Source organism: Schistocerca nitens, chromosome 8 (assembly GCF_023898315.1).
Source record: "Schistocerca nitens isolate TAMUIC-IGC-003100 chromosome 8, iqSchNite1.1, whole genome shotgun sequence".
Lineage (NCBI taxonomy): Eukaryota > Metazoa > Arthropoda > Insecta > Orthoptera > Acrididae > Schistocerca > Schistocerca nitens.
In genome coordinates, this window is record NC_064621.1 from 483,638,314 (window position 1) to 483,665,610 (window position 27,297).

The 27,297-nt window shown below is 40.1% G+C and overlaps 1 protein-coding gene across 3 annotated transcripts in view; it reads left to right on the plus strand.

The window, feature by feature from the left end:
• Window positions 1-27,297, plus strand: part of LOC126199019 (gamma-tubulin complex component 2-like) — a 174,539-nt gene that overhangs the window by 140,221 nt on the left and 7,021 nt on the right. For 2 of the 3 annotated variants that reach the window (XM_049935705.1, XM_049935707.1), the window contains exons 13-15: window positions 2,815-2,958; window positions 8,596-8,673; window positions 21,063-21,232. In XM_049935705.1, coding sequence (XP_049791662.1) covers window positions 2,815-2,958; window positions 8,596-8,673; window positions 21,063-21,232 — 392 coding nt within the window. The remainder of the gene's footprint in view (window positions 1-2,814; window positions 2,959-8,595; window positions 8,674-21,062; window positions 21,233-27,297) is intronic. The other variant, XM_049935706.1, reaches the window with a different exon arrangement.

A 27,297-nucleotide genomic window follows, 5' to 3' on the forward strand; every position in this document is an offset into this window, starting at 1 on the left:
GTCATTTGATAATGGGAAAATGCACATCAGTAAATTACAAAGTAATTTAACAAATAAAATGCAAGGTACAAAAAGTCAGAATTGAAACGCTGCAGTGCTGATGTGTTCATCACAGACAACAGGGGTCTCTTTTCTTCAGGTGCTCACTAACTTGTTCTCCAGTCGCTGATGTGTTGTGGATGAGCAGTGATGGATCAGAAGCAGTGTCATGTCTCCTTGGCTTCACACAGGGCAGTAAAAATAAGAATCACTCATCTATGCATATTAATGTATCACATTTTCGACACATGACATCAGAATATCAGATCACTAGTGCATCTCATATCAAATTCTTTTAGCACATCAAGTAGTCATTGCATGGTTTGCACTTCCGTGTGCTTTTCTGTGTTTGTTGTGTGTTTTTTAGCAATGTGTGTACCAAAGACTGTTTTATTTTGGAAATGTGTCTGCTCTCTGAAGCACAGTTTTGAATTACTGTCCTATTTGAGCCATGTAATACTGTTCACAATCACTGCAGTTCATCTTGTACACACCCAAGTTCAGGAACTCATCATGTTTGTATCCAGCTTTATCCTGAAGATGTAATCTTGAAGTAGTTTTTGTTTGAAAACCTATTTTAATGAAACTTCCTGGCAGATTAAAACTGTGTGCTGGACCGAGACTCGAACTCGGGATCTTTGCCTTTTGTGGCCAGGTGCTCTACCATCTGAACTACCCAAGCACGACTCATACCCTGTCCTCACAGCTTTACTTCCCCCAGGAGAGCTTCTGTGAAGTTTAGAAAGTAGGGGATGAGGTACTGGCAGAAGTAAAGCTGTGAGGAAGGGATGTGATTCGTGCTTGAATAGCTCAGATGGTAGAGCACTTGCCCGCGAAAGGCAAAGGTCCCGAGTTCGAGCCGCGGCCGGCACATAGTTTTAATCTGTCAGGAAGTTTCATATCAGTGCACACTCTGCTGCAGAGTGAAAATCTCATTCTGTAATCTACTTTAATGTTTGATTTTTTAAAAACCTTGCTCAATTTTTTGTGATATTTTCCCATTATATGTCATAGCAGTATATTTAGTTTTTGTTTTCTGGGACTGTTTTGACAGTTGTAGATCATTGTAATTCATTTTGTTTCTTAGTTTTTCAGGATTTGACAGCAACTTTGGTAGTTTTATAACTGTTTGCTAAGGCAGTTTGTTTCAGTATACTGACTTTGTTTCACTTCATTTCAGTGGCAGATGTAGTAGACAGTGAACTACAGATCTGAGGTGGGGGGGGACTATTTTATAACTTTGATGTTGACATGAATTTTAGAGAGATATGACTACTTTGACCACAACACCAATTATTACAAACAATACATAGATGAGATGATTCTCCCCATTAAAGATAATAAGGCAGATGTAGATAGCTTTGCACAAAGTATAAGTTCCATGTACCCTTAAATTAATTTCACTCTTGAATTAGAGTAAGATAACTGCCTTAACTTCCTTGACCTAATTGTAACCACAAAACAGGTAAACATGTTTCCATTGTCTGCAGAAGACCAGTTTGCACCCATTCATGTCATTATCAATGTTATAAAAGAGCTTTTTTCAATGAGATGGTTACCAACTAATATGCTTACCTTTGCATCTACATGAAATAAATATAGAACTTGATATACAGAAACAAGTTGCTGTATTGAACGGTTATAATTGTATCCAGTTATCTTTCTTAAGGTTCCTTCTAGGTTTTTTTGATGGATTCTGTAACAGGTATTTCGACACCAATGTTGATTTTTGTGTGGCAGTGTTGGCTTTTTGGAAAATGGCTTAGTATTTTCCTTGAGTGAGCCAGTGGTAGTTTGCCCTCATTGGTGGAAACTATGCATAGGTCAGAGTTTGTATCGGTTTGCCATCTGCCTGATCAGAACATTTTAAATTCCTTGGCATTATAACTTAGAGTGAGTTGTTATATGTTGATATATTTGGACATTTGTTGTCCATTTTCATCTGTGGTTTTGTTTTGGCTGTTAAAATCTGCGACATATATGTGTGACTTAGTTGCCATGGGTAAGGCAAGTGTTGGCCACTTTGTGTTAGGTGGGTTATAGGCTGATGTAGTCAGGCATTGAAGTTCTATAATAATTACTTCTCCGTAGTTAATTTTCTGGCATGTTACTTCAGCATAATCAGAGTTGCTGTTCTTTAAATATCCAGGAGAAGGTGAGAGGGAGCATTGATATCAGTCTATATCCTGTAATTTTGCATATAGCTGTTGATTTATCACCAAATGGGTTTCTATTCATTGTGGTGGATGTCTGAGCCAGCAAAAGATTAATACTATATTGGGCCTGATCCAATGTTCCTACAAAGTCCCTACAAGCATGGAGGATAGATATGTAAGTCACTTATGGCAATGACATCAGGTGGGTAAAGGAGGGTCCTTAGGGATAGAAGATATTAGCACATCATTCAGTCATTTTACTTGTTCTTCAAATATGAAAGAAATGGGCACAAAGGAACCTCCATGTAACATAGTAGAGTGGCTTGTGAAATGTAGATATTTTCTTAACTGAAGAGAACTTTATCCAAAAACAAACTGGCTATCATCCTTTTTATATATGCCTGTCGGCTAAACAGCTTGTCCTCTATTTATTGAATGACTAGTTGTATAAATTTTAATTTAACTGCTGAATTGTGCTTTTCAGTAAACAAGTTTTCCACTTCTGTTTTTACATGAGAAAATGATGTTTTTTTACTTACAAGAGGCTGTAACTTTCTAGAAGCTAGGTTTCTCGCAGTATTATAATAATAAAGATGTAAAATCTTTCTATGGTTTTAAGGTCAACAATGTGGATGAGGTTCTGGTTTGTCACTCGGACTTCCTGGACATTTGCCTCAAGGACTGCATGCTGACTAATCCAAAGCTCTTGCGAACAGTGTACAAGTTGCTCGATGTGTGTATGTCATTTCACGACTTCATGGAGGTAAGCTTTTCTTTGTCAGAAAACTTGTCCTTATATAGCTTGTACTAATGCATAAGAGAATTGAATTTAAATAGAAACAACTATTGACCTTAGCTGTCAGTAAGTCTTAGATTTATGATCACATTCAACTGAAGGCAGGAACACCTTCTGTAGAGAAAGCAGATGCATACTGCAAGGACTCGAATTTTGTTACTCAGTATTTTTCGTAAGATCATGCGCATTTTATATTGTAGTTGTAGCACTAGAATTGTTTCATTTAATTGGCATTTATAGGAAAAAAAAACTGACTGTGGAAACGAAATTCATCATAATTTCATACTTTTGGTAATGAGAAACCTCTGAAGAACGTAACAGTTACTATGTAGGAAAAAGGTTATCAAATCATTGAAGTCAGGAGAAGGCTGAATGAGGTCAAATGAAGGAAGATGAATATTAAAGTTTACACAAGCACACTCAAAGGACAAACAAAAGAGAGAGTATTATATGCTACAAGAAGGAAGGTGTTGGAAAGGTGTAAACTGTTTACATCTCCAGCATCTTGGAGGTCATGACATGAAGTACAAGTCAGATTTCTTCAGGTAACTGCCTGTAGCTGCGTAATTCACTTTCACAGTTTACTTATAGAGTCTTTTTCTATCCAGTAATCTTTAGTCTGAAACACTAATCACCAAAGTATTACTTGTAAGGAACATTCTTCCCATTCTTGCTTAATATAACAAATGTTTATACATGTACCTCATATATAGCATCATTTTCAGCCCAAGTTAGCAACAAGTTGTGGAGTATGACAACCTGGCATATTATTCTCTCAGCCCTTCTGTCAAGTGCATTCATACTACAGTAATGGTGACAATCACAGAACTTCTTAACAGTACATGTGCTGTCAGTTTCCACAACAATTTGTTATGAAGTGTTCGCATGCTTAACTGAGAGGTAACGTGCTTACCTGTCATGCAGCGGGCCCAGGTTTGATTCCTGGCCGGGTTGGAGATTTTCTCCGCTTGTGGATTGGGTGTTGTGTTGTCATCATCATCATCAACACGCAAGTTGTCCAATGTGAAGTCCCCTGAAATAAGACTTGCAACCCGGCAGCTGAACTTCCCCAGATGGGACCTCCCAACCTCCAATGCCACACGATCATTTCATTTTGTTATGAAGTGCATGAATTTTAGAACAGCATGGCCAGTAAAAGAGAAGTTTTAACAGTGGAAGAAAAGTGAAAATGATTCAGAATTGAGAATGGAGTTAAAAAGGTTGGCGTGTTTCATCAATTTGGCATAGTAATTTCTTAGTCAAAACAATTTTGAAGAACAAGGATAAAATTTTTACAGTGTTTGAACAAAATGGATCTAAAATTAAGCAGCTACAAAAATCTGAATGGAGCGATGGGGATGAGGCGCTGCTTAAGTGGTTTAAGCAACAGAGAAGCATCAGTGTACCCACTAGTGGACCTGCCCCTATGGTGAAAGCAAAAGAATTAGCCAAGAAATTAAAATATGAGGAATTTGTGGGCAGCAGTATTCAAGCAATATCATGGCATTACTTTTGGCAAAGTGAGCAGTGAAGCTAACAGTGTGAATACTGCAACAATCCAACAATAGATGCAGACTGTGACATCTTTAGTGTAGACGAGACTGGGATTTTCTTTAAATTTAAACCTGACAAAGCTCTGAAATTCAAGGATGAAAAATGTGTTGGAGGCAAGTTATCTAAAGAACGAAAAGCAGTTCTGGTTTGTGCTAACGCAGATGGAACTGAGAAGAAAAAAATGCTCGTGATAGGTAAATCAATAAGTCTTAGGCCTTTTAAGTATGTAAAAAATCTACCAGTGCACTACAAGGGTAATAAAAGATCCTGGATGATCCCCAAACTCTTTGAAGCTGAAATAAGGCATCGGGATTGGGAGCTTAGAAGTCAGGAAAGGAAGATGCTAGTTCTTGTTGACAACTGTTCAGCACATCCTGCACCGTCTGGTCTGGAAAATATTAAGCTTGTTTTTCTTCCTGCAAATACAATAAGTGTATTGTAGCCCATGGGCCAAGGAATAAATAGGAATCTGAAATGCCACTACCATAAGCTCCTATTACTGAAAGTGGCATTAAGGAAAAGCATCTGTTATGCTGATGGATGTGATCAGATGCATTACCAAAGCTGGGAGCTGGTTCACAGCCTTAACCATCAAGAACTGTTTGTCACGCGGGAATCACAACTGAAGGAATAAATGCTGGCAAAACTGAATAGATGTTCAATGACACTAATGATGTGCTGCTATCTGCGTTGCTGCCAGAAATCAGTCAGTGCAACTGTAAAATGTATGCAGCAATAGATGACGACCTTGTTACAACAGAAGTGCAACAAAGATGAAATTGCAAATGAACTAAAGAATCAGGGCCACAGTGACTATGAAGTGAGCAAGAGAGATGAAAAGAAGAGGAAGAAGAAAGAAAGTGCCTATCCCTACTGTGAGTAGAGGAAGAAGAAAGAAATGAAGTGCCTATCCCTACTGTGATTGATGCTTTAGAAGCTGTTAGAATTGCAAACATGTCCTATGGAACTAGGACAGGGAGCAGGGAAATTGCAAATGAAATAATGAAAGTGTGTATTGGGCAATTATACAGCAGAGTAAAATGGCTGATTACTTCACTCCTAAGTAAAGGAGTTTACTGAGTACTCGACATATTGCTGTATATATTGTATTCATGCAAGCTCAAGAGTGAATACTGTACATAAAATAAAACAAGTCTAAATAAATTTGTTCTTTTCCCTTTGCTGCCACAATGAACTGAAAATATGAATTTGATTACGACCACATTTGTTTATAACAACATAATTTTCAAGTTCCTTTGAATGTTGCCATAGCCAGGTTCCACTGTATATAAATTGGCTAGTTTATTGTTTCTGCATAGGCAGTCTTAAAATCTGGAAATATGTAAACACAAATTAAGCAACTATCTTTCAAAAATTGTGTTTGAATGTAGTTTGTTTGTGAGAGCAGGTTTATCTTTCAAAAAATGTGTTTGAATGCAATTTGTTTGTGAGAGCATCATGTTACACCTCATATGAAATGCCGAACTGTCCACCAGAACATTTCGGAATGCAGCAGCATTAGGATTGTGATCTATCATTTCACAATATTGCTGCTTATGTTGGTCAGGATCCCACAACTGTCGTGAATATGAAATAAAGAACAGACATAATGTTCACTTGGCCAAGTAAGATTGAACTATCGCTTCAAATACCTTGAGTAAGGAAATGGCCTTGCATGCAGAAAAATGAAGTATCTACACAGAGATGCAACCATATTTGGAGCACCACAGACTATCAGTATGGCAGCCATTGTTGCGGTGGGCAACAGAGAGAGGTGCATCTACAGTGTTATGACAAGTGACAAACTTGACACAGGAATGGTACAGCTTATTGCTCCAGATGAGTCCCTTTTCTGCCTACAGCGTCACCATTGTCATAGACATACACATATGGGAGGCTCCAAGAATGATCAAATGCTACCAGATTGCGTTTTTTGTAGTCGTATGGGCTCTGCACCTGTCGTGATAGTGTGTATGCTATTAGGTGCGTTACATGGTATCTCTGATTTGCATAACCAGTAAGTTGGACAGTGGCCATCACATTTCTGAAGTGTTAAAACTGGTGGCTGTGTCCTGTCTTTGAGATTTTTTGTGATGCTGTCTTTCAGCAAGATGATGCAAAACCTCATTTTGCCCATGATGTCGTGACCTACCTTGATATACAGGGTGCTAGACTGTGTCCTGGTCAGCCTGTTGAAAACAGCTGGTCATTGTTTGTTGAGGACAAGTACACTAGCACTCATAAGCCACTACAACTGATGAACTGTGACATAGAGCTGAAGCAGCATGGAATGTAAGGTACCTATATTTGTCATCCAAACTCAGTTCAACTTGATGCCCAACTGGGTTAGAACCTTTGTTACTGCCAGTGCTGGCAGCTCTCTGTACTAAACATACCATCCTATGTACTTCCAAATTATCTACAAATTTAATCATGTATTCTTCTTATTGTTCTGTGGAGACACAGTAAGGAAAATTTTGTTATTTGCTGTGCTTCCTGATATCATTTTAATGGCCGTTAGTGTACAAGGGGGCTTCAAAAAGTAAGTTACACATTACTATAGCAGGTGAAATAACTTCTATTGAATGCTGCAGCACACTTCAAAGTGACACACATGCATGGCATGATTTTTCAAGATACTCGCAAAGTCTCTCTATGCAGGAATGTTCAAACAGTTGTTAAATTCCTCAATGATAGAAATCTGCTCCTTGGTCATGGGGCCATTCAAAAAACTGCTACATAAACATCCTCATTGTTGGAAAAACTTTTTCCCTCCCAGCTGTTCTTTCAGCTTGCCAAAAAGACTCAAATCATATGGTGCAAAATATGGACTTCCAGATCACCGCCATCCATGTCTGTGCTACCTTGGTCAAATTATTGGCATCATTTTGCTACAGCCAGACACAACATTGCATTTGGTCAGTATATTGCCACAATTTCATCTTGAATCTGTGTGCAATGTAGTCATTTTGCCAACAAGAATCATAGTGTCACACATACTTCAACTTTGGATTGTGTTTCCAAATTCCACACCATTTCACTCTTACACAGTGATACACCTGTTACCCATACCACAGCAAATATGTTTTTGCAAGCAGCTTGGAGTCTGTACTCCTCTTCTGACAATGTGCCACTTTTGTTACACACTGGTCTTAGCATGGGATGACATACATAACTTACTTTCTGAAGTTCCTATGTTTATATATACTTAAAGTTAGCCCTTTGTGTAATTAAAATTGGTAAATGAAATTTTTGATTCTTAAAAATTTACTTCGTGAGGTCAGTGTGTGTGTGTGTGTGTGTGGGGGGGGGGGGGGGGGGAGGTGTATAATGGTGGGAGGCAGAGGAGTGAGATGACAGGCAAGGTACATAAGTTCATTGCTATCCCTTTAATGTAGTGCTTATTCCAGTTTCATATTTACTGTCAGCAAAATGGTGAATGAGAAGTCATGTGTGTGATGGTTGTTGTACATTTATGAAACTTGCTAGTTCTAGAACATTTTACTCCTGTTTTTACAGTGCACTGCATGATATCATCCAGAATTGTTGGGTATTCAATTCAATCAAGTGACTAATTATGTCATATTTAACTACTGCTGTTTTGTTGGTAGCTGCTTACTGCGAAACTTTGTTGACTAGTTTCAGTGTTTCTGAAATGCATTACATTATTGATCTTTTTGCTGGTTTTTGTTTTTGTGCCCAACGTTTTCATTTCATTTTTCCTACATGTCCCTTTGTGGCATATTTCTCTTCCAGCAGCTCAGATAATGTCAGCGGTCCAGTGCTCCACAGAGTTATGCTTGCATATTCATTCTTTTCATTCTGCTCTAAATGAATTGACAATCTGTTACTAGTCATGACAAGAAACTTGCAAAATGAAAGAAAGAAAAATGTGTGTGGGCCATTGAAGAGACTAAGGAGTGGGGTTCTTATTCACTTCATTTAGGTTTTTGTTTGTAACAAGGAGTTGATGAGAAAATGCAAACTCAATAGTGATGATTATAAAGAGAAACTTTGTGTGTGTATATGCCTGTTCCTGTCACTGTGCAGAACATGGGTCGATACTACATGGAGGCGGAGCTGACTTCGATGATCGGGTCTGATGGGAGCTCTGACTCACTTTGTGAGGTATACTTTGCCAATGCCTTCTTGTACTGAATTATTTTTAAATTGCAGTTGCTTGTGGTACACCATTGTTTCTTAGCCACTAAGTTCAAATATTTGGTTTATTATGGTATTGGAAACATTTATGGAATGCATTTAGACAGATATTTTTAGATTTTCCATTTTATTTATTTTGCAGTTCCATGCCATTCTTATTGGTTTTATGTTGTTGCGTGGTAAGCATGAAAAGAATGGATGGCTACAAGTAGTGGGGTGACAAATCCCGCAGGTACTTTGCTAAACATAAGAAATTAGGTTTCCTGCAGTCATTGTTGTAATGAGCTACAGCACTTCATAGCACTGTTTAGCCATTGGTAACTTTCTTGTTGCCCATGTTAGTTTCTTTTTTTGTGTTCCTTACCTGTACTGGGTTATATTTTTTCTGATTGTTAGTGGCTCCCTGATTAACTGTGTCAAATAACAAATGTACACACCATCAGATTTGTTGAAACTAATATTATGTATAATATGAATTATGATAGGTTGCTACACGCCACATAGAGAGGCATTGAGTGACAGATACACACATTTAACAGTAGACTAAGCTATCGGGCAAAGTCAGTCATCAGATGTAGAAAACAAACACACACACACACACACACACACACACACACACACACGCACACACACACACACACACACACACGCACACGTACACAGAGAGAGAGAGAGCCACTGTCGTTTTCAGGCACAGAGGCCAGACTTCAGTGGTCTGTTGTGGGAGTACAGAAGAGGCATGGGGTGGGAAGGATAAGGGATACACCAGAGTGGGGCTGGGGAAAGATGCTGTAGTGCTCCCTGAAGGTGTGTGCTGGGACTGGGAGGGGTTAGGATGGTGGGGTGGTATGCACATGATTGGGAGGCTCTGCTGTATGTAGAGAGGGGGATGGGGGGCTGGGATTGGGGGGGTTAAGATGGTGGGGTGTTATGCACATGATTGGGAGGCTCTGCTGTATGTAGAGAGGGGGATGGGGGGATGCAAAAAACAGTGAAAGGGCCATACAGGTACACAGGTGGGGGTAGGGGTCTATGATAGATGATGGGTGAGGCTGGATGGGAGCAGTGAAGGCCATTCAATTTTGTCAGTTGTTGAAAAACTATCAACTCATTTATTTGTAGTTTTTGGTATTGGTTGAGTTATTCATTTATTCTTTTGAGTGAAACCAGTCCATGGGTGCAACAAAGTGGAAACAATCAATTTTGTCAGTTGTAGTTTTACTTATCTACAGGATAATTATTTATCCATTTCTTTCGACTGAAAGCAGTCTGTGGAAGCAGCTGAAGGAAAACACACAGTGCAGTCCAGCAGTTTGAGTTTTGAGTGGAAATGCTCAGTTCTGCCATAGATAAATTATCATCATTGACTGCATTCTGTTATTGCCTGTCAGCACTGTTGTTGCTGTTCTGATATTTACTTTCTATTTAGTGCCAATAGGTGGATTTTAGTTCAGTTTTTCACCCAGGTTTATGATCAGGCATGATCATTTATGTTCAGATCCAAATGCATGAATTCTCAGTTTCAGGTCCAAATGCGCAAATTCTCAGTGGCATGGGAATGGAAGAAATCATGACTTGGTAAAAATTGACCCTCAATTAAAGAAATTGAAAGAAAATTAATGAATGATGTTAAACATTTCTCGCAAAAAACGCATTTGACAAGTAACCGTATATTCTTGAAAAGCGAACAATTGGAGGAAGAAAAAACTGTGTCTTGCATACTTTCTGTTCATGTCACTTCAGCATTTACTGAAATAGAATGGGTGCAAACTAGTGGGAAGAGATAGACAGAGCTTCAACAAATTTATATAAAAAAGTAATTATTCAACATTGTAGGAAAAGGTAGATTGCCATTTACCGTAAAGATGAAGCATTTAGTTGCAGGCAGGTGCAATTAAAAGACACTTGCACAAAGCCTTCAGCCACAGCATTCATAAGAAAAAAAAGAGAAACACACACTGTTCATTCACACAAACAAACACACCATTTCCAACCGGTCATGCATACATGTATGAAGGAACATTACATTGTAATTCAGAATAATACAGGCACTGCAATATCGTAGTCATCTGCCAACACAAGGCAAGCGACTTTGAAGTAATATGTCTCCCCTGTACTGGAATATACATATGGATGTATGAGTACAGATTATACACACGTGGTTGATGACATATGGAAGTTTGGCTCTGGCCATGAGTGTGCTCAGGTAGCCAAATGGTAAGGCAACTGCTTCTGATTAGTAGGAAATCTGGTTTCGAATCCTAGTCAGGCACAAATTTTCATTGTCGTCACTCCATTATACAGCTGATAGTACATATTCGCAGCTGTGAATAAATTTCGTGTATATCCACAATGTTTGTGTAGAAGTTGATGCCCTCCTCTCCCCCACCCTTTCTCTCTTACAATACAACACATTTCACCGTCACCAAGAGAACTGTTACAGTGAAAAAGATTAGTATTGTCAGAGGATTTTTGGAAGTGAAAACTGTCGTGCAATCTTTAGAATTCTGTGAATGTTGAACTGGCTGTTTCTTTCAGACAGTTGTATGCAAAATTCGTATTTATATTATATAATAGTATTTTAGATTTGTTGAATGTCATCTTATCCAAGCAGTTTTTTCACGAAATATTGCCACCTGCAATGATGAAGATATAATGCAGTTTTCATTTGTGCATTTCTTCATAAGACATGCTTGCGGGGTTTGCCCTTACCATGTCATTTGTTACAGACCAGTGCTATAGTGACCTAAAATAAAATCAGCTATAAGAAACTCAGTTTCTAGGTCTGTGAAGAAAAATTAACTGTTCTCACTATAAAAGAACTATTCATCAGGAATTGCTTTCCAGCACTGTAACAAGTTTCATCAAAGATGTCTGTAGCAAAGAGGTCATACACTATCATCAAGATGATTTATTTTAATGAAACTTGACACAGCGTAGTTTAAGCAGAGCTTAACAGAACAGTCTCTGGAATCCTATCCCTACCTTTCATCTAGTTATATGGATAAGTTTTCAGTTTAACAGTCAACGGATACTGTAGCTTCCAGATTCAAATTTGTGTGACTAATAAACAGAAGAATTGTCCTTTAGGCAAAAATTAAAAGCTAATTCATACATTTAAATATGTTGGTACAGGCATTAAAATTGATAATCTGTGTAGCCCCTCTGTCTGCATAAGACTCCCATTCTTAGCATTTAAGTTTTTTCTGTAATATTGCACATTAATGAGTATAGAGAATAATATGTATGGGGTATTTAGTATAAACTATTTTATACACAGAATCCTTCCAGACATCTCTCTGTTCTCAGAAAAACAAAGTGGTTAATTGATCAGGTGGGGCTGGTTTGGTGACTTGATGTTAGTATCATGCTTGGTTGATTTGCATTTATGTTTTTAGTGTGAAAGTGAATGGGTGCAATGCTTCTGTAGTATTAGTGTTAGCATTTCAGCACTGTGCTAATCACAGAAGTAGGATTATTAGCCATTGCTATGAAAATTTGTTTTCCTACATATACAGTTATCAGTTACGGCATGTTTAGTAAATTTTTGATGTTCAAACCTTTAATTTCAATTTGTAACAATTTATTGCTGCCAGAGGTTGTTACTATAAAACATTCTCTTTATTGTCAGTTTCCATTTTATTTCTCGTAGTGATAGCTGTCTTGTTTAGCAAGGTATTAAATGTAATTCCCTGAAGAAAGAATTTAACTCTTTGTCTGCAGTTAATTATGTAACTGTTCTCATCTGTGTGTAGATGGAATTATGAGAGTAGATGCATGTAAGTTCTTTGAACCTAAATTTCATGTGTGTGTAAGGAAGTTGTTGAAAATCATGATTGATGACTTGCTTTTCAGGATTATTACACATTTTCATCAGTCATGGGGACAGATTGTGGAAATTCATTTATTTTGAATTTCCTCTGTGACTAATGTTTGTGTTTCATAAAAATATGGTTTATTTTGTGTGCTAATGTATTATTGGAGATTATTATGTGCTATATAACTCTTTATTTTATCAAAGATACAGTGTACTCACTCAATTTTCATCTCCATTTTAAAGTGGTATGGTTAATTGATAGATTAGTTGATCTCCTTGCGAACTGGTCAGTTCATTCTATGATTGGGACTTAAGTGAAATGATTTGAATTGATTGCTGGGTTCAAGGTGCTGCGATTTGGCTGACACACGTCCTGATACCATAACACATTCTCATGTGTGCACATACATTCCTTCTCTCTCTCCCCCCTCCCTCCCTCCCCCCTCCCTCCCCCATCCCTCCTCCTCCCTCCCTCCCTCCCTCCCTCCCTCCCTCCCTCCCGCCCTTGTCTCCTATGTCTTTCTCTTTATATATGTTTGAATGCTGGGATGTTAATCAGTGAGATTTTATGACTTTATTCTTACTCTGTAATAACTTAACTGCAATTCAAACAATTATAAAACCTAACGTGATAGTCCTTCTCAAAGTACACTGTACGGAAGATAATGCTGGAGTCTAAAAAATGGTGAACTGTGATGTGCTTGCAAGCTAGGTGCAGTTACAAGTGTGTCTGGCTTTTGACAGAGTATACCTCATGTTCACACACATCTACACAATTAGACAGCAATGAACTAGTGTTCATTAGGAATCTGTTGGTCAGTTGCTGGTCTTTCATAGCCCACATTAGTGTGCATTATTTTCTTTGATGTACTTTTTTGAGAGTACCAATCAGTATTAAGGTATCCAGTTGTTCACACCAGCTTTTCACTGCACACACTAATGTTATGTGCTGGGAATTTATCATGTGCAGATGTGCACAGGATGCTGCGATTGCTGCTGTCTTTAGAAAAAGTGTAAGGGGTTTATTGTGCTGATGACTATTTAATACCTAGTTTTTCATCATCAGCCATTTGACATGTACTGCTAGAAAAGGTTTCCACCAGACTTCTCGTTTCATTATGGTATTAGCTCATATGCAACCATGTCATTCTTCCATTTTTTCTAAAGTCATGCAACTTAATTTCTTTATTTCATATTCTCAATCATTTTTAATCTTATGGAATGTATCGGAGAACTTCCTTGGTTCATCAACCTTCAATTTGTCTATGTACATGTTTTATCCTACGCTATACATTGATTTATAGGTGTGGAACCACCCTCTAAAACAGATGGATAAACAAAAATTTAAAGTGAAGTTGTATGATATGAGAGGAGGAAGAAAACTCGTACAGTGTGTTAACTGTAAGACGGCTGAGTTGTGTGGGGAGTGCGGGGAGAGGAGGAAACAAGCATTGGCTGGCGAGGGGACAGGAGCCGTTGGCGGGGGGGACAAGGCACGTCTACCAGTTGCAGTGCTGGCACTACAAATTGCGCGTCATGCTTACACGAAAGCAGACGAAAGGCTTGGAAGTAAAACTCACTTTAAATGTTGTTCGTAAACGAAACTGAAATCGTCATGTACATTAATATATATATATATATATATATATATATATATATATATATATATATATATATATATATATATATATATATGTGTGTGTGTATGTTTGTATACTATGCGCTCACAAACCATTCATCCGATTGCAATGAAACTTTGGTGAGTTGTTCTCCGAACGCCCGAGAAGAGTAATGGACAGTGTTTAACAGTAACGTCAGTGTCACATGCGTAGCGCAATCAATTAGGTAAAGGCTTGTCATGCAGCGCATCCGCATTCGTTTCCCACTGCTCGCAATTTTATTTCATTCCCTGCAATGTTATACTATTAATTATAAAATTTAAATATACTTAAACAGGTCATATAGTATAACGTAACTGTCAATCTCTATATATAGAAATGAATGTATGTATATCTGCCCTCTGTGCGTTCCCAAACCATTCATCCGATTGCGATGAAATTTTGGTGATTTGTTCTCCATACGCCCATGAAGGTTCCTAGCCGAAAAAAAAGAAATAAGACACATTCTTGAGGAGATATGACGTCATAAACAATGAGATGCCACCGTGGGAAAATACCCAGATTTATGCATCCACTATTTAAGAATGAGAGCACTTAGCGACTAGCAACAAACGTTACATACAATTTCAAACTTCTACGAAAATTATTCTCGCTGACACCCCCCACAAAATAATGAAAGGAAAAATGGTTGTCGCTTACTACATTTTCTCAGTGCATACCGTAAATATGCCGCAGTAGGCATGACGTTTTAATGTATTATTTCGTTACTATTAACTCTAATCGCAACATATTTCGCATACAGTATCCACATATATCAGTAAATGCGCCGGCAAATTTATGTCTCTTTACGACATATAATTCATAATTCAGGAGATATGACGTGGTAAACATCGAGATGCGTGAAAAAGTGCCCCGTCAGTCATGACGTTTTGTTCTGTTATTTCTTCACTACTAACACTATTCGCAACACGTTTCGCAAACGTGTTAAAAAAAGTGTATAAAACCATGGGCGTAATCTTCCAGTGCTACGCATGCTTTGTCCTGTGTATGTAGCAGCTCTCACTGAAGATTTGTAAATGGGGTGAAGCAATTTTTTCTGCTCCCTTTCCCTTTCGCAGAATTCAATCACACGCAATATAATTTTGCGAGCATTGCTACGTAATACTGGTTTCCTTCTAACCGTAGGCCTACCGGTAGGGGTTGTTGGCGACTCCCGAGATGGGCCAGCAACTGCCTCTTCACTCATTTTGATAATGTTTAGCACAACTGCACAATAAAAACACGCAGAACAGTACAGCGTAAAACAATAACGAAGCAGATGACAATGGCTACCTTGTACAACACAGTCGGCTACGTAATGTTGGCAGCAGTCGAAACTGCGTGCCTACCGAAGCCTCCCGACGTTTACTGACTTCTAACGATTCAGGACTAGGGAGAGGTCTGCCATCTAAAAGTTTACACACTGTAAGGCCGTTATCAACCATCTTTTAAGTCACCATCTTCGATACAGCTTGTAATTTTCAAATGGAATGGAGTCATGTGACGTATCAAATAGATAGAGAATCAAATGTGAAAAAACAGTGGCGTCTTTCACTTGAGCATAACTTTATTCACTTTAGAGTTATTCTAAATTTTGTACAGATTGAGGTAAAAACTGGTGATAACACTTAATATCTACAGGATGTGCTTAGCATGTTGTAAGGTGGTTGTTAACTGCTACACCCATTCCTCATTGTCTTCTGTTGTAGCATTTGCCCTGATCTGTTTCTTCATTTTCCTGCCTCTCCTAGTAACATCTAAGATGAATCTCTTCATTGCTCACATACTTACTCTCAGTATTTGAATAGTTTTTGCACTGAAAATCTGTCTTACCAGCATAAGTTAAAATTGGCTGTAAACACTGACTGTAAACTTTCTCTTTCTAACGCACTGGAAACATAGGTTTGAAAACTCTATTTATTATAACCCCCCCCCCCCCCCCAAAAAAAAAAAAAAAAAAAAAAACCACACACTACAAATAATATTTACACTTCCATTTCTTTCTTTGACTAACTGCCCAGTTGTTGTTCTTAACACAACCTCAACAGCTAGGTAGAAGCTCATTCTTCTGTCCATATTTGTTTGCAAAGAAATTTGTTTTTGGATGGGTTCCACCTTGAGCAAAAGAAAAAATTGTTTGTTCAAGGTGGAACCTTCGCTAAAAATTTAAAACCAAACAATGGAAACTCTAGGTAGGTGTATCAACAATATAGGAAAAGATATATTGCTACATACTGTAAAGAAGACACTTAAGTTCCAGACGGGAACAATAAACAATAAAATTCATATTGACAACTACTTTCGACTTCCTTGAAGGACTTACAGGATGCCATTTTCCTCCACTGACATTTTCTTCTTAACAATGGAAAAATAAACACCTTATTTCATTATTTAGCAATAAGCTAATTTCGCTCCCTTGAGTATTTTCAAGCTACATCACAATAAAGATCATTATGCATACAACATGTTATGATGTAGCAGGTATAGGCACAGTGCATATGTTAAGTCCATGCATAAAATGGAAAAACGTGCAAGCAACACATGTCAGCTTTGCCACTTTACCATCATACATCACACATTAAAATACATTAGTGTAACTAATGGAAACACACATTTTGGAGTTGCCACCTTAAAATAAAAAATCTGCAGTTTTCTTTCCAATGTGTTGTTAAACATTATTTTAGTCCACTTTCATACTTGCATTATAATGTTCTTTTAGTCATTGTTGAAGTTATCTGCAGTGAAGACACTGTATTGTCACAACCTAAACAAAGGTGGTTTACCTAAGTGCCGTTAAAACACATTCTTTTATTTTCATAGTTAAGGAACCTAAAGACTTTGTCCATCACTGCTGAAAATAGTTTTCTTGGTATGGAATTTCCTTGCCTAGCTCTTCCTTCAGTTACGAATTTTCTGCTATCTTAATGAAGTGCACTGGAAGCTGTAGCATTGTTGTATATGTTCTGCAGTATTTTAACAAAGTTTGAATCAGTGCCTTGTTTCTCAATGGCTGTTAGTACAGGCTTTCTCAAAAATCTATGGATCCCAAGAGAAATGGTGATTCATATTTTCATCACTGTTCTATAATTAATTCATGATTCAAATGGCCTCCTTGTAAAGCAACATTGTTCTTTTGCTTAATTCAAACTTGGCGTTTATGCCATACATCTGATGATTAACTTTAGTGGATGACTTTGTGTTTCAGGGAGGGGGATGACAGATGTACAGTTTTTGTTTCTTGTCAAGCACAGTAACTACAGTATTATTCCCTTCTTGGAGCACTGTCTGCCTCAGTAGATATTCTGTGTAAATGTTTCTTTTGCATTATTTTCTTCCAGTTTTAATAATTCACATAGCTGCACCATTTTCTCTAAGTACATTTCAGTTTTTCATAACTAAAATAAGTTTTTACAATTTGACTACTGTTACTTCTGGAATCTCAGAATTATCAATACCACCTCTTTATGTTACTGAGTCATGATAGCTTCTACAATATTTTTCATATTAATAACTGTGTCATCTCAACTGATATAATGTGATGTGGTGTTTACCCAACACAAGGATTTAAATTTCCTTTTTGCTAAGTGCTCTCTCTCTCTCTCTCTCTCTCTCTCTCTCTCTCTCTCTCCCCCATCCCCCTCCCTCCCTCTCTCTCTCCCCCATCCCCCTCCCTCCCTCTCTCTCTCCCCCATCCCCCTCCCTCCCCCTCATTCCCCCACCCCCCCTCCTTCCCCCACCCCCCCTCCTTCCCCCACCCTCCCCGTCCTTCCCCCACCCTCCCCGTCCTTCCCCCACCCTCCCCGTCCTTCCCCCCACCCTCCCCCTCCTTCCCCCACCCTCCCCCTCCTTCCCCCACCCTCCCCCTCCTTCCCTCCTTCCCCTCCCTCGCCCTCTCCAACCCCTCCTCCCCTCCTTCCCCTCCCTCGCCCTCTCCAACCCCTCCTCCTTTCCCTCCTCCCCCTCCCCTCCCCCTCCCCTCTCCCTCCCCCTCTCCCCCTTTCTCTCCCCTCTCTCCTCCCCCTCCCCCTCCCCCACTCCCACTCTTCCTCTCCTCCCTGCCCCCCCCCCCACACACACACACAGGCGAGGCACACACACGTCCTTGTATCTGATAGTGTGTACTGTGAGTTGTTATTACTGCTTCCATTGTTTTTGTTCTCTGCACATGTTTTCAACTGTTTCTGAACAGCATAAACTGAATGAAATAAAACATTGACTAGTTACTAGTCTGTTAAAATTGTTCAGCACTTGTTAACACTATGTGTGTCACCTTCTCTTCATTTCGCACAGAATTGGTCTTCTCTTAATATTACATTTTCACTTCATTTTTCATTATGAGTGAGCTTTTTCAAAGCTAAATAGTAGCTGATATTTGTTTAATACCACTTTTGATTAGAATCATTGCCAATTAATGGGTGTAGCAATGGATTTTTTATTTTGCTTCATAGCTGTGATGGCACAGTGTTATGTTATTCTGTCAGTGAATAATGAACATATCATGTTCCAAGGGGAACAACTGTAAATACTAAATTTTACAGGGGCATACTGCAGTGCTCACAAAATGATATACAAAGAAAAAGACCAGAAAAAGTGCCAGTGGCTTCCTTCTCAGCCACGACAATGTGCCATGTCACACCACGCATTTGATTTGCGAGTTCTTTGCCAGAAAAGGTGTTCCATCTGTCCACATCTACCTTACTCACCAGATTTAACACTATGCGACTTCTGGCTCTTCCCAAAAATTAAAACCATTTTTGACAGTGAGAGGGCCACGACATAGCGGCTGAATGGCCTTTCAAAAGAAGCCTTCCAAAAATGCTTCCAGTCGTGGACTCAACAGTGGGATAAGTGCATTGTTAGCCAATGACAGTGCTTTGAAGGAGATTAAATCAAAATCCATGTAAGCTTATTACTTTGTTTCTAATAAAGTTATTCACTTTTTTTAATCACACTTTCTGTAGTAACATAGTGTCTTTCATGACTGGGTGTCTGGGAAATGATTAATGAAAAACAGTGATATGTATCTCTTAAATCAGTATCTATGTTATATTTTGTCAGGTGCTAGCACAGAAACAATGCACTCTTTCATATAAGGACTACAAGGAATGTAGTTGTTCATTTCAGTTGATTAGAGACAAGAAGAGTGCAAGGAAGTTTTCATTTCAAGGGAAGGCACAGTGCTTGGCATAAATGAAGTTAATCACTTTTCTCCATTATAGGCTTACACTGAACACTCTACTACAGTGGAATTCAGTTTTAGGTGTTAATATGATTACTGCAGTTGATCACTTTTGCAATTATTGTTATTTTGACTCCATACAAATTTAGAGATCTTATTCTTATTCAACTGATCAGGAACATGTGTGTCTATATATGTATGTATGTATGTATGTATGTATGTACGTACATACGTACGTTTGTCCTCCAGTTCATGTTATTAGCTATCACAGTGTGTGAAAATGGGGAGTAAACAAACCTTAGTGACAGTTTTAGAGAAAGAAAAAAGGACAACACATTTTGGAACACTCATGTGCCATCATTTGACATTCTTTGGGCTAAAGTGAATAGTACAGTGTTGAATCTCTTATGCTGTATGTTGAAAATTGGCATCATGAGGCCATTATCCCATGTCCAGAGGCCTACATTATAAATTATGTTCTTAGCACTGACAGACGATTTTGCAATTTCCACAGTTGCCACCAGGATCTACTTTCTGCACTGCATAGAAGTTCTCCACACTACAGTAACACACTCTCTTCCTGTAGTAATAGCTAGAATGAGAGAGATGGATTGGTTTTAGGGGCATCACAACTGCCATAGCACTTGCATGGCCACCACTTCAAATTTAAGGAGAATGGTCACAACATTGATGCTTTACAGTGTCAGCATGATTGATTAATGATGCCAATTACTTTCCATGTGAATGTGATATGTCTTACATGGCGCAGACTGTTAGCGCAGTGGAGGAGAGATGTGAGGAACGTTAGTGAGACACCTGACTAAAACTATCAAGTGAATTAGTCGTCACCAAGCACTGCTTTAAATATAGTCATGAAATGAAATATGCTGAGACTAGTGTCATCGTGAAGATGCCAAGTTTCTGGGACAACATGATTATTTGAAATAAAGATGTTGAGAAACCTAATACCAATGCATGGAGATTTCAGTTTAAACAAGGCTTGGGGTCCGGCACTCAATTCATTAAGATCTTACTGCCATCACATCCAGTAGAGCTGGGCATAGCTGAAAGAATGTGTGTTTCATTGACTATGAATGCAGACTTTGAAAAACAGAATATCATCGTAGGGTTTAGTGGGCATTGGGAGCTGAACTCACAATCAGCAGTAAATAGCAGCACAATACCATCAATAGTTCACAGTCTTAATTGGAGTCCAGGCAGAGCGGACACGTTACAGCACAATTCGCAGCACCTGAAGATGATGATTGGGCCAGTGTTCGAAATATTGTGCAAAACTGGAAACAACAACTTGGCTATATGCTTGGAGGTGAACACTTAAAAGATTGAGTATTGTTTAGGCATAGACTGTAGTACCATTGTTGCTCACATAGAAGTCATGTAACTGCCAGTATTCCTCTGTGTAAACAGAAATACAATAAAGACAATAGATGCTGAGAAATGTCATTGTTTTTCATTCCCAGCCACATTTTGGTTCTCATATTGTGTCCTGTGACTCATTGAATAGTTCTTTGCATTGAATGTAGGGTTAATGTTTTTCTAGACTGTCACAGTTATCATGTATGCTTCGTGTGATTGTGTGATTTACAACTGGATGTGACTAAGTGTTTACTATGTGTGTTAAATATATATTGATCTAGTGTGAAAGTTTCAGTGTATTGCAATATCAATTCCATTTTTATAGTCCTTGGAAATTCCAACAAATGATTCAACAGTTGGTGAGAGTGAAAGTTTTGAGCAGAATGTGGCAAAGTTCAACCTAAAATTCACCAGTCTCTTTTCTGGACTGCTGGATGGTATTCGTGAGCTTCCTCGTGACAACAACAATGAAAAACTTATCAATCTGATGTACAGGTTAGTATTTTCCTGTATCATATTTCACAAACAAATATGTTGTTTACAATGGACTGCTAGTTAATGGCTGTGACTATTAGGTAATACATAAAAATTATTTGTTCACTACTTCAGTCACTTTTAACACCACTAAACATTTTGATGACCATGTTATCACCAGATAACTTACGATTCCAGAATGAGGTTAAGGTTAAATTAAGATTGTTTTACTCTGATCTTGTGTGTGTGTGTGTGTGTGTGTGTGTGTGTGTGTGTGTGTGTGTGTGTGTGTGTGTGTGTGTGTGCGCCCGCCCGCCCGCCCGCCCGCCCGCCATAGGCTTCTGTTCTGGGTCCACTGCTTTTCTTGATATATGTCAACTGCCATAAAACATTTCTGTTTGCAGAGGACACAAGTGTTGTTATGAAAGACATTGAACATAATGTAAATGATTGGGTAATGAGGTAGGAAAATAAAATAATAATTTTCTGAAAATGCAATATAATTGCATAAACAAAAAATCTACTTACGAAACGGAAGTAGGAGAAAACACACAAAAGTTAACGAAACATGCAAGTTTTTGGAGCCATTGGCTCCATCTTCTGGCACAAGAGCTGATGGGAAGGGAGAGGGATGAAGGAAACCTTGCCATTCCTTTTCTGTTATCCCTCTTCCTTCACCTTCAACCCTGCTGCCAGGAGGAGGAGCCACTGGCTCTGAAAGCCCCCCCCCCCCCCCATTTTGTTAACTTTTACCTATTTTTTTTCTGCCACCGCTTGATGAGTAGCTTTATCCAGTTACAATAAGGTAGTCAGTATCATCGGCACATGGGTTCCAGAGACCAGATTAACGCTTAACAACAGGGAAACAGACCATTTTAAATTTCTGTGTGTGAGGGTAGATGGAAGATTTTCTTGGAATTGTGACATTGAAGATCTTCTGCTGAAACTGAATTCTGCTGTCTTCAGTATAAGAATGGATGGCCACTGCCTCTGACACAGAAATGAATTGGATTGTTTACTTTGCTTACTTTCACTCTATTCTGTATGATGATATACATTTTGGGGCAGCTCTTTGGGCTCACCAAGACTCTTCTTAACTCAGAAAAGAGCAGGCAGACTGATCAGCATTGTCATTTTGCAAAATTCTTGTAGGCTGTTGCACAGGTGTATGAATTCTAACTCTGCAGTCCCTATAAATACATCCATCATGAGAAATGCTACTGAAAGTATAGACTCACTCGGAGGAAACATTCAGTGAACACTAGATGGAAAAATGGTGTACACTTGGATAATACGAGGGTTGTTTTTTTAAGTAAGGGCCGTTTTTATTTTTAAAAAAAGATACAAATACTTTTGTAAAAAAAACTTTTATTTTCTGATTCTACACTGTTACCTATTTTTCTACGTAGTTGCCTTTTTATTTAAGCACTTGTCATACCGTACAACTAAGTTTTTAATCCCCTCTTCAAAGAATTCGGTCGCCTGCTCCGACAGCCAAGAGTTCACGGCTGCTTTCACTTCATCGTCGTCATTGAAGCGCTGCCCGCCCAAATGGTGTTTCAGGTACCGGAAAATGTGAAAATCGCTAGGAGCAAGGTCGGGGCTGTATGGTGCATGGTCCAAAACTTCCCAGCCAAAAGAATCAATCAAATCCCGAGTCTTTTGAGAGATGTGAGGCCTAGCGTTATCGTGCAGGAGCAAAACTCCTTTTGTCAGCATGCCGCGCCTTTTGTTTCGAATTGCTCTGCGGAGCTTCTTTAGAGTTGCACAGTAGGCATCTGAGTTGATTGTCGTTCCTCGTGGCATAAAGTCCACTAGCAAAACACCGTGCCGGTCCCAGAACACAGTTGCCAAATCTTGCGCTTTGACAGCGTCTATTTGGCTTTGACCTTGACGGGTGAGGTTGTGTGTCGCCATTCCATCGATTGTCGCTTGCTTTCGGGAGTGATATGGGATACCCATGTTTCATCTCCAGTGACAATTCAACTCAACATGTCATCTCCTTCTTCCTCGTAATGAATCAAAAAGTCCAATGAAGTGGCAAATCTCTTGCCTTTGTGGTCCTCTGTGAGGAGTCTGGGTACCCACCGAGAACACAGTTTCTTAAAGTTTAGGTTTTCAGACACAATTTTGTACAAAACCGATCTTGGAACTTGTGGAAATTCCAAAGAAAGAGTGGAAATTGTGAATCTTCTGTCCTCACGAATCTTTGTTTCGACTGCAGCCACCAAATCATCAGTGATCACAGAGGGCCGGCCTGAGCGTTCTTCGTCATGGACGTTTTGACGGCCATTTTTAAACTCTCTAACCCATTGACGCACTTTACCTTCACTCATTGCATTCAAGCCATTAACTTCTGTTAACTGACGATGAATTTCTGCAGCTGATAGGCTTCTCGCGGTCAAAAAACGTATCACTGACCGTATCTCACATGCGGCGGGCGATTCAATAATCGTAAACATTATAAAGTAGCACAGCGATGCATACACATCAGCTACAGAGCTGCAACTTGCATCAGTGTGAACGGGAAGGATGCCGGCTAGTGGTTCGGTGGCTTGTTGCGGCGTCCGCGCGAACTACGGGACTATACGCGCGAACGGCCCTTACTTAAAAAACAACCCTCGTACTTCCTTAAACAGTATACAGAAATGTGTACACTATTCTGCAGGTTTCATTTTCAGTAGGCTTACAGCTGAACTGAAAAACTTGAGTGATAAACCCTAAGTATTCAGATCCAAGTAGAAAGGTTTCTTGTGGCACAATTCTTCTCCTCATAGTAGTTGAGAACTTCTTTCCTATAATGTGTTGCTTATTCATATACTCTCTCAAAATTTGTTCAGACCAAGCAGCAGTGGCTTGAATACTCCTGCAGACCCTGATATGTACATAAAAAATAATAAAAAAAGGTGAGAACTTGATCTCCAACTCACACATATACACCCCTTTTGCCTCCAGGAACAGTGAAACAACTAGATGATTTCCACGTGGGATGACCTGTGAGACATTTCTTTTTGCTCCAGTGGAAGAGAATTTCTGTCTGTGACATAAAGTTTCAATATGTTACATGTCCCCCAGGGGGCTCACATCTCTTCTGTGCGTATGTGCCTGGCCACCATGGGGCCCCAGCTCTTGCAGTGCTACTTCCATTTCCATGCTGCAAGTTGTTCTTTCTGCTACTCTTTTTTCCTTTCTACATTTTCAGTGGATGGTCTTCTTGGTGCCAATTGTGCTTGGATCTGTTTTGTGTTTTGGAAATTCATTTTCTTACCTTGTGGCTTTCTACCCTTTTTCATTATCAATGATATGGTCACATTCTTGGGTTTGATTTGATTCTGCTTTTCTAAATTTTACAGAAATGTGGATTGTGCACGAAAGGTCGCCCAGTGTGGCATATATTCCACCTTTGTGCCTTTCTCTCTTTGCACCGTTCTTTCTTGCAACAGTACAGCCAGTCCGTTGTTGTGGCGGGGGGTGGGGTGGGGGTGGAGGGGGGGTGGGGAGGTTGTCCATTACCTGCAGGATGGTAGCCCCTTGCCCTTGACCACACAGGGATCCACACTGTTGGTGCCTGAGCTGGAAACTCGACATGCAAGCCAAGGAGTATGTGCCCATCATGGCTGGGGCACAGGGACTCTGGGTGATGGTTTACTACACAGGTAACCATTGCTGTTATGTCCATAGGGAGAGCCCCCATTTGGAGTGGTCATACCATGGCGGAAGATTTGCGCATGAAGTGAATTAAACTTTCTCTCGCTGGTGGTGGCACAACTCCAGCAGTCTCTTCTGAAGCTAAGACATATTGCAATGTGGAGAGGTATGCCCAGCAATGTTCCCTTTCCTGGCGGCATCGTGGGAGAAACATAGGGCTCAGAGACAAAATGAGAAATCCTCCCGCCCCCACCGCCCCTTCCCCCCACAATACTTAGTTTGTTTTAGGATGACAGGGATTCCTTTTTTACTACAAAGCCTTTGTTCTTCATTGAACATCTTGGGGATAGGTTTGGGGAAGTGGCACCAATTTAAAAAAATGGAAAGTGGTTCCATTCTGCTTAAAATGGCCTCCCCTGCTCAGTTACTGGCACTGCCCACCTGCAACGAGCTGGGTGATATTCCTGTCACTGTAAGTTCCCAACAATACTATAACAACAACAACAACAACAACATGGTACAGGGTATCTTTTTCCACTGAGATCTCCTTTTAAAGACTCGTGATGTACTCCCCGCTGACATGGAGTGGTACATCATCTCCAGTGAGAATGAAAAGACAACAGAGTGGATACTGGAGCGTTTATCTTGGCCTTCGAAAGTAACTTGTCACTTCAGAATGTCAAGGTGATGGTGTATCACTGTGATGTCAGGCTTTATATCCCTCCTCCTATGCAGTGCTACAAAGTAGGTGATTTGGACACATGTCTTTGCATTGCTATGGCAGCTCAGTCTGTAGGGACTGTGGCAGTCAGTTGCACACATCGCTCCTTGTGGCCCCCCTCCTCTCTCTGTAAACTATGGGGGAACACAATTCCCTCTTTTCAGCAGACTGCACCATTGTCAAATGCGAATGCAAAAAGAAAACCCAGGAAAACAAGACCCTTCATTGCCTTACATATCGAGAGGTTAAGAGCAAACGTCATTGCCTACATCTTACACATATGACAATGACGTATGCTGCCGCTACGATGACATCGTCCACTGAAGTGACTGTGCTATCACTCTCCATGGCTTCTTTGTCTGGCCCTCAGTGCCACGTGACTACACCTGCTCCTCTGGTGGTTGGGGGTCCTCGTCCTGCTTTGGGAGTGTCAACTCCCTATCTGGGACATCAGTCCCCAACCCCCAACCAGAGAAGGAAAGCCCTCCTTTCACTCCTTACCAGGTAGAGTCCCTTGGGATGCTCCCTTCCCAGGAGTCTGCTGATCTGCAACTGTATACCAGCCAGAGGCTGAAGGAGCCACAGGTTGCAGGTCATAGGACTTTGCATTTCTTCTCTGTCCCAGAATCGGGGGCAGACAAGCCCTTAAGCTCTTGCAGCCCCTGTTGCCCAACCCCGCGTGTTCTGCCTCTGCATCCCAGGGAGGCGGTGTTGCTGGTGGCCTATATGTCCCCCTCCCCCTTCCCCACACACCCTGATCTGGAAGAAATGTGTATTAATGATGTATCTTCACAACCAGTGTTAGTGGGTGGCACTGAAGCATGGCCTGCATCCTTGGTCCCCACACGCCCCCACATGATACAGATAACATGATCCTCCAGTGGAACTGTAGCCGTATTTTCTGCTACTTGGCTGAGCTGAGACATCCTTGGTTCACTTCCCCTGTTTTTTGTTTTGCCCCCAGGAAACTTGTTTACCAGTGATGCGGGCCCCTGCCCTCCATGGTTATTGGGGCTATTTTAAAAACTGCACTAACTTTGAAAGAGCATCAGGTTGTGTTTGCACATACATTCTGTACTCTGTCTACAGCAAACACATGCCACACAACATGACTTTGGAGGCTGTGGCTATTCGAGTGAAGACGTCTGTGGAATTTACCATCTGTAACGTGTATCTCTCTTTCAATGATGAATTGTCCTAGTACGCTTTGCACAGTTTTCTCAGCGCCCCCCCCCCCCTGCCCCCTCCTAATATGGAGTGACTTAAATGCCCCATATCTTTTTTGTGTGTGTTTGGGGGGGGGGGGGGGGGGTGAAACTATGACCACTGGCTGCAGTAAAGCTACCGAAAACTTGCTCCCAAAGCTCAATCCTTGCCTCTTGTATACTGGTGTTCCTGCACACATCAGTGTGCCATATGAGTCTTACTCGGCTAGTGACTTTTCTATTTGCAGCCCAAATCTTCATTTTCTGATGTTTTGCACTCCCTCACTGTCACTCGGCTGTGTATCCAGGTGTCTCTCCAAAGCTGATTGGGATGCTTTCACCACCGCCATCGCCCTTTGCACCCAGCCACAAGGAGGTATCAATGCAGTTATCCAAAGCACAACTGCAGCTATTCTATTGGCAGCTGACTCAGCTATCTCATCTTCCTTGGGGTCCCCCCGTTGGAAGACAGTACCTCGATGGACCCCCGAGATTGCTGTGGCCATTAGAGA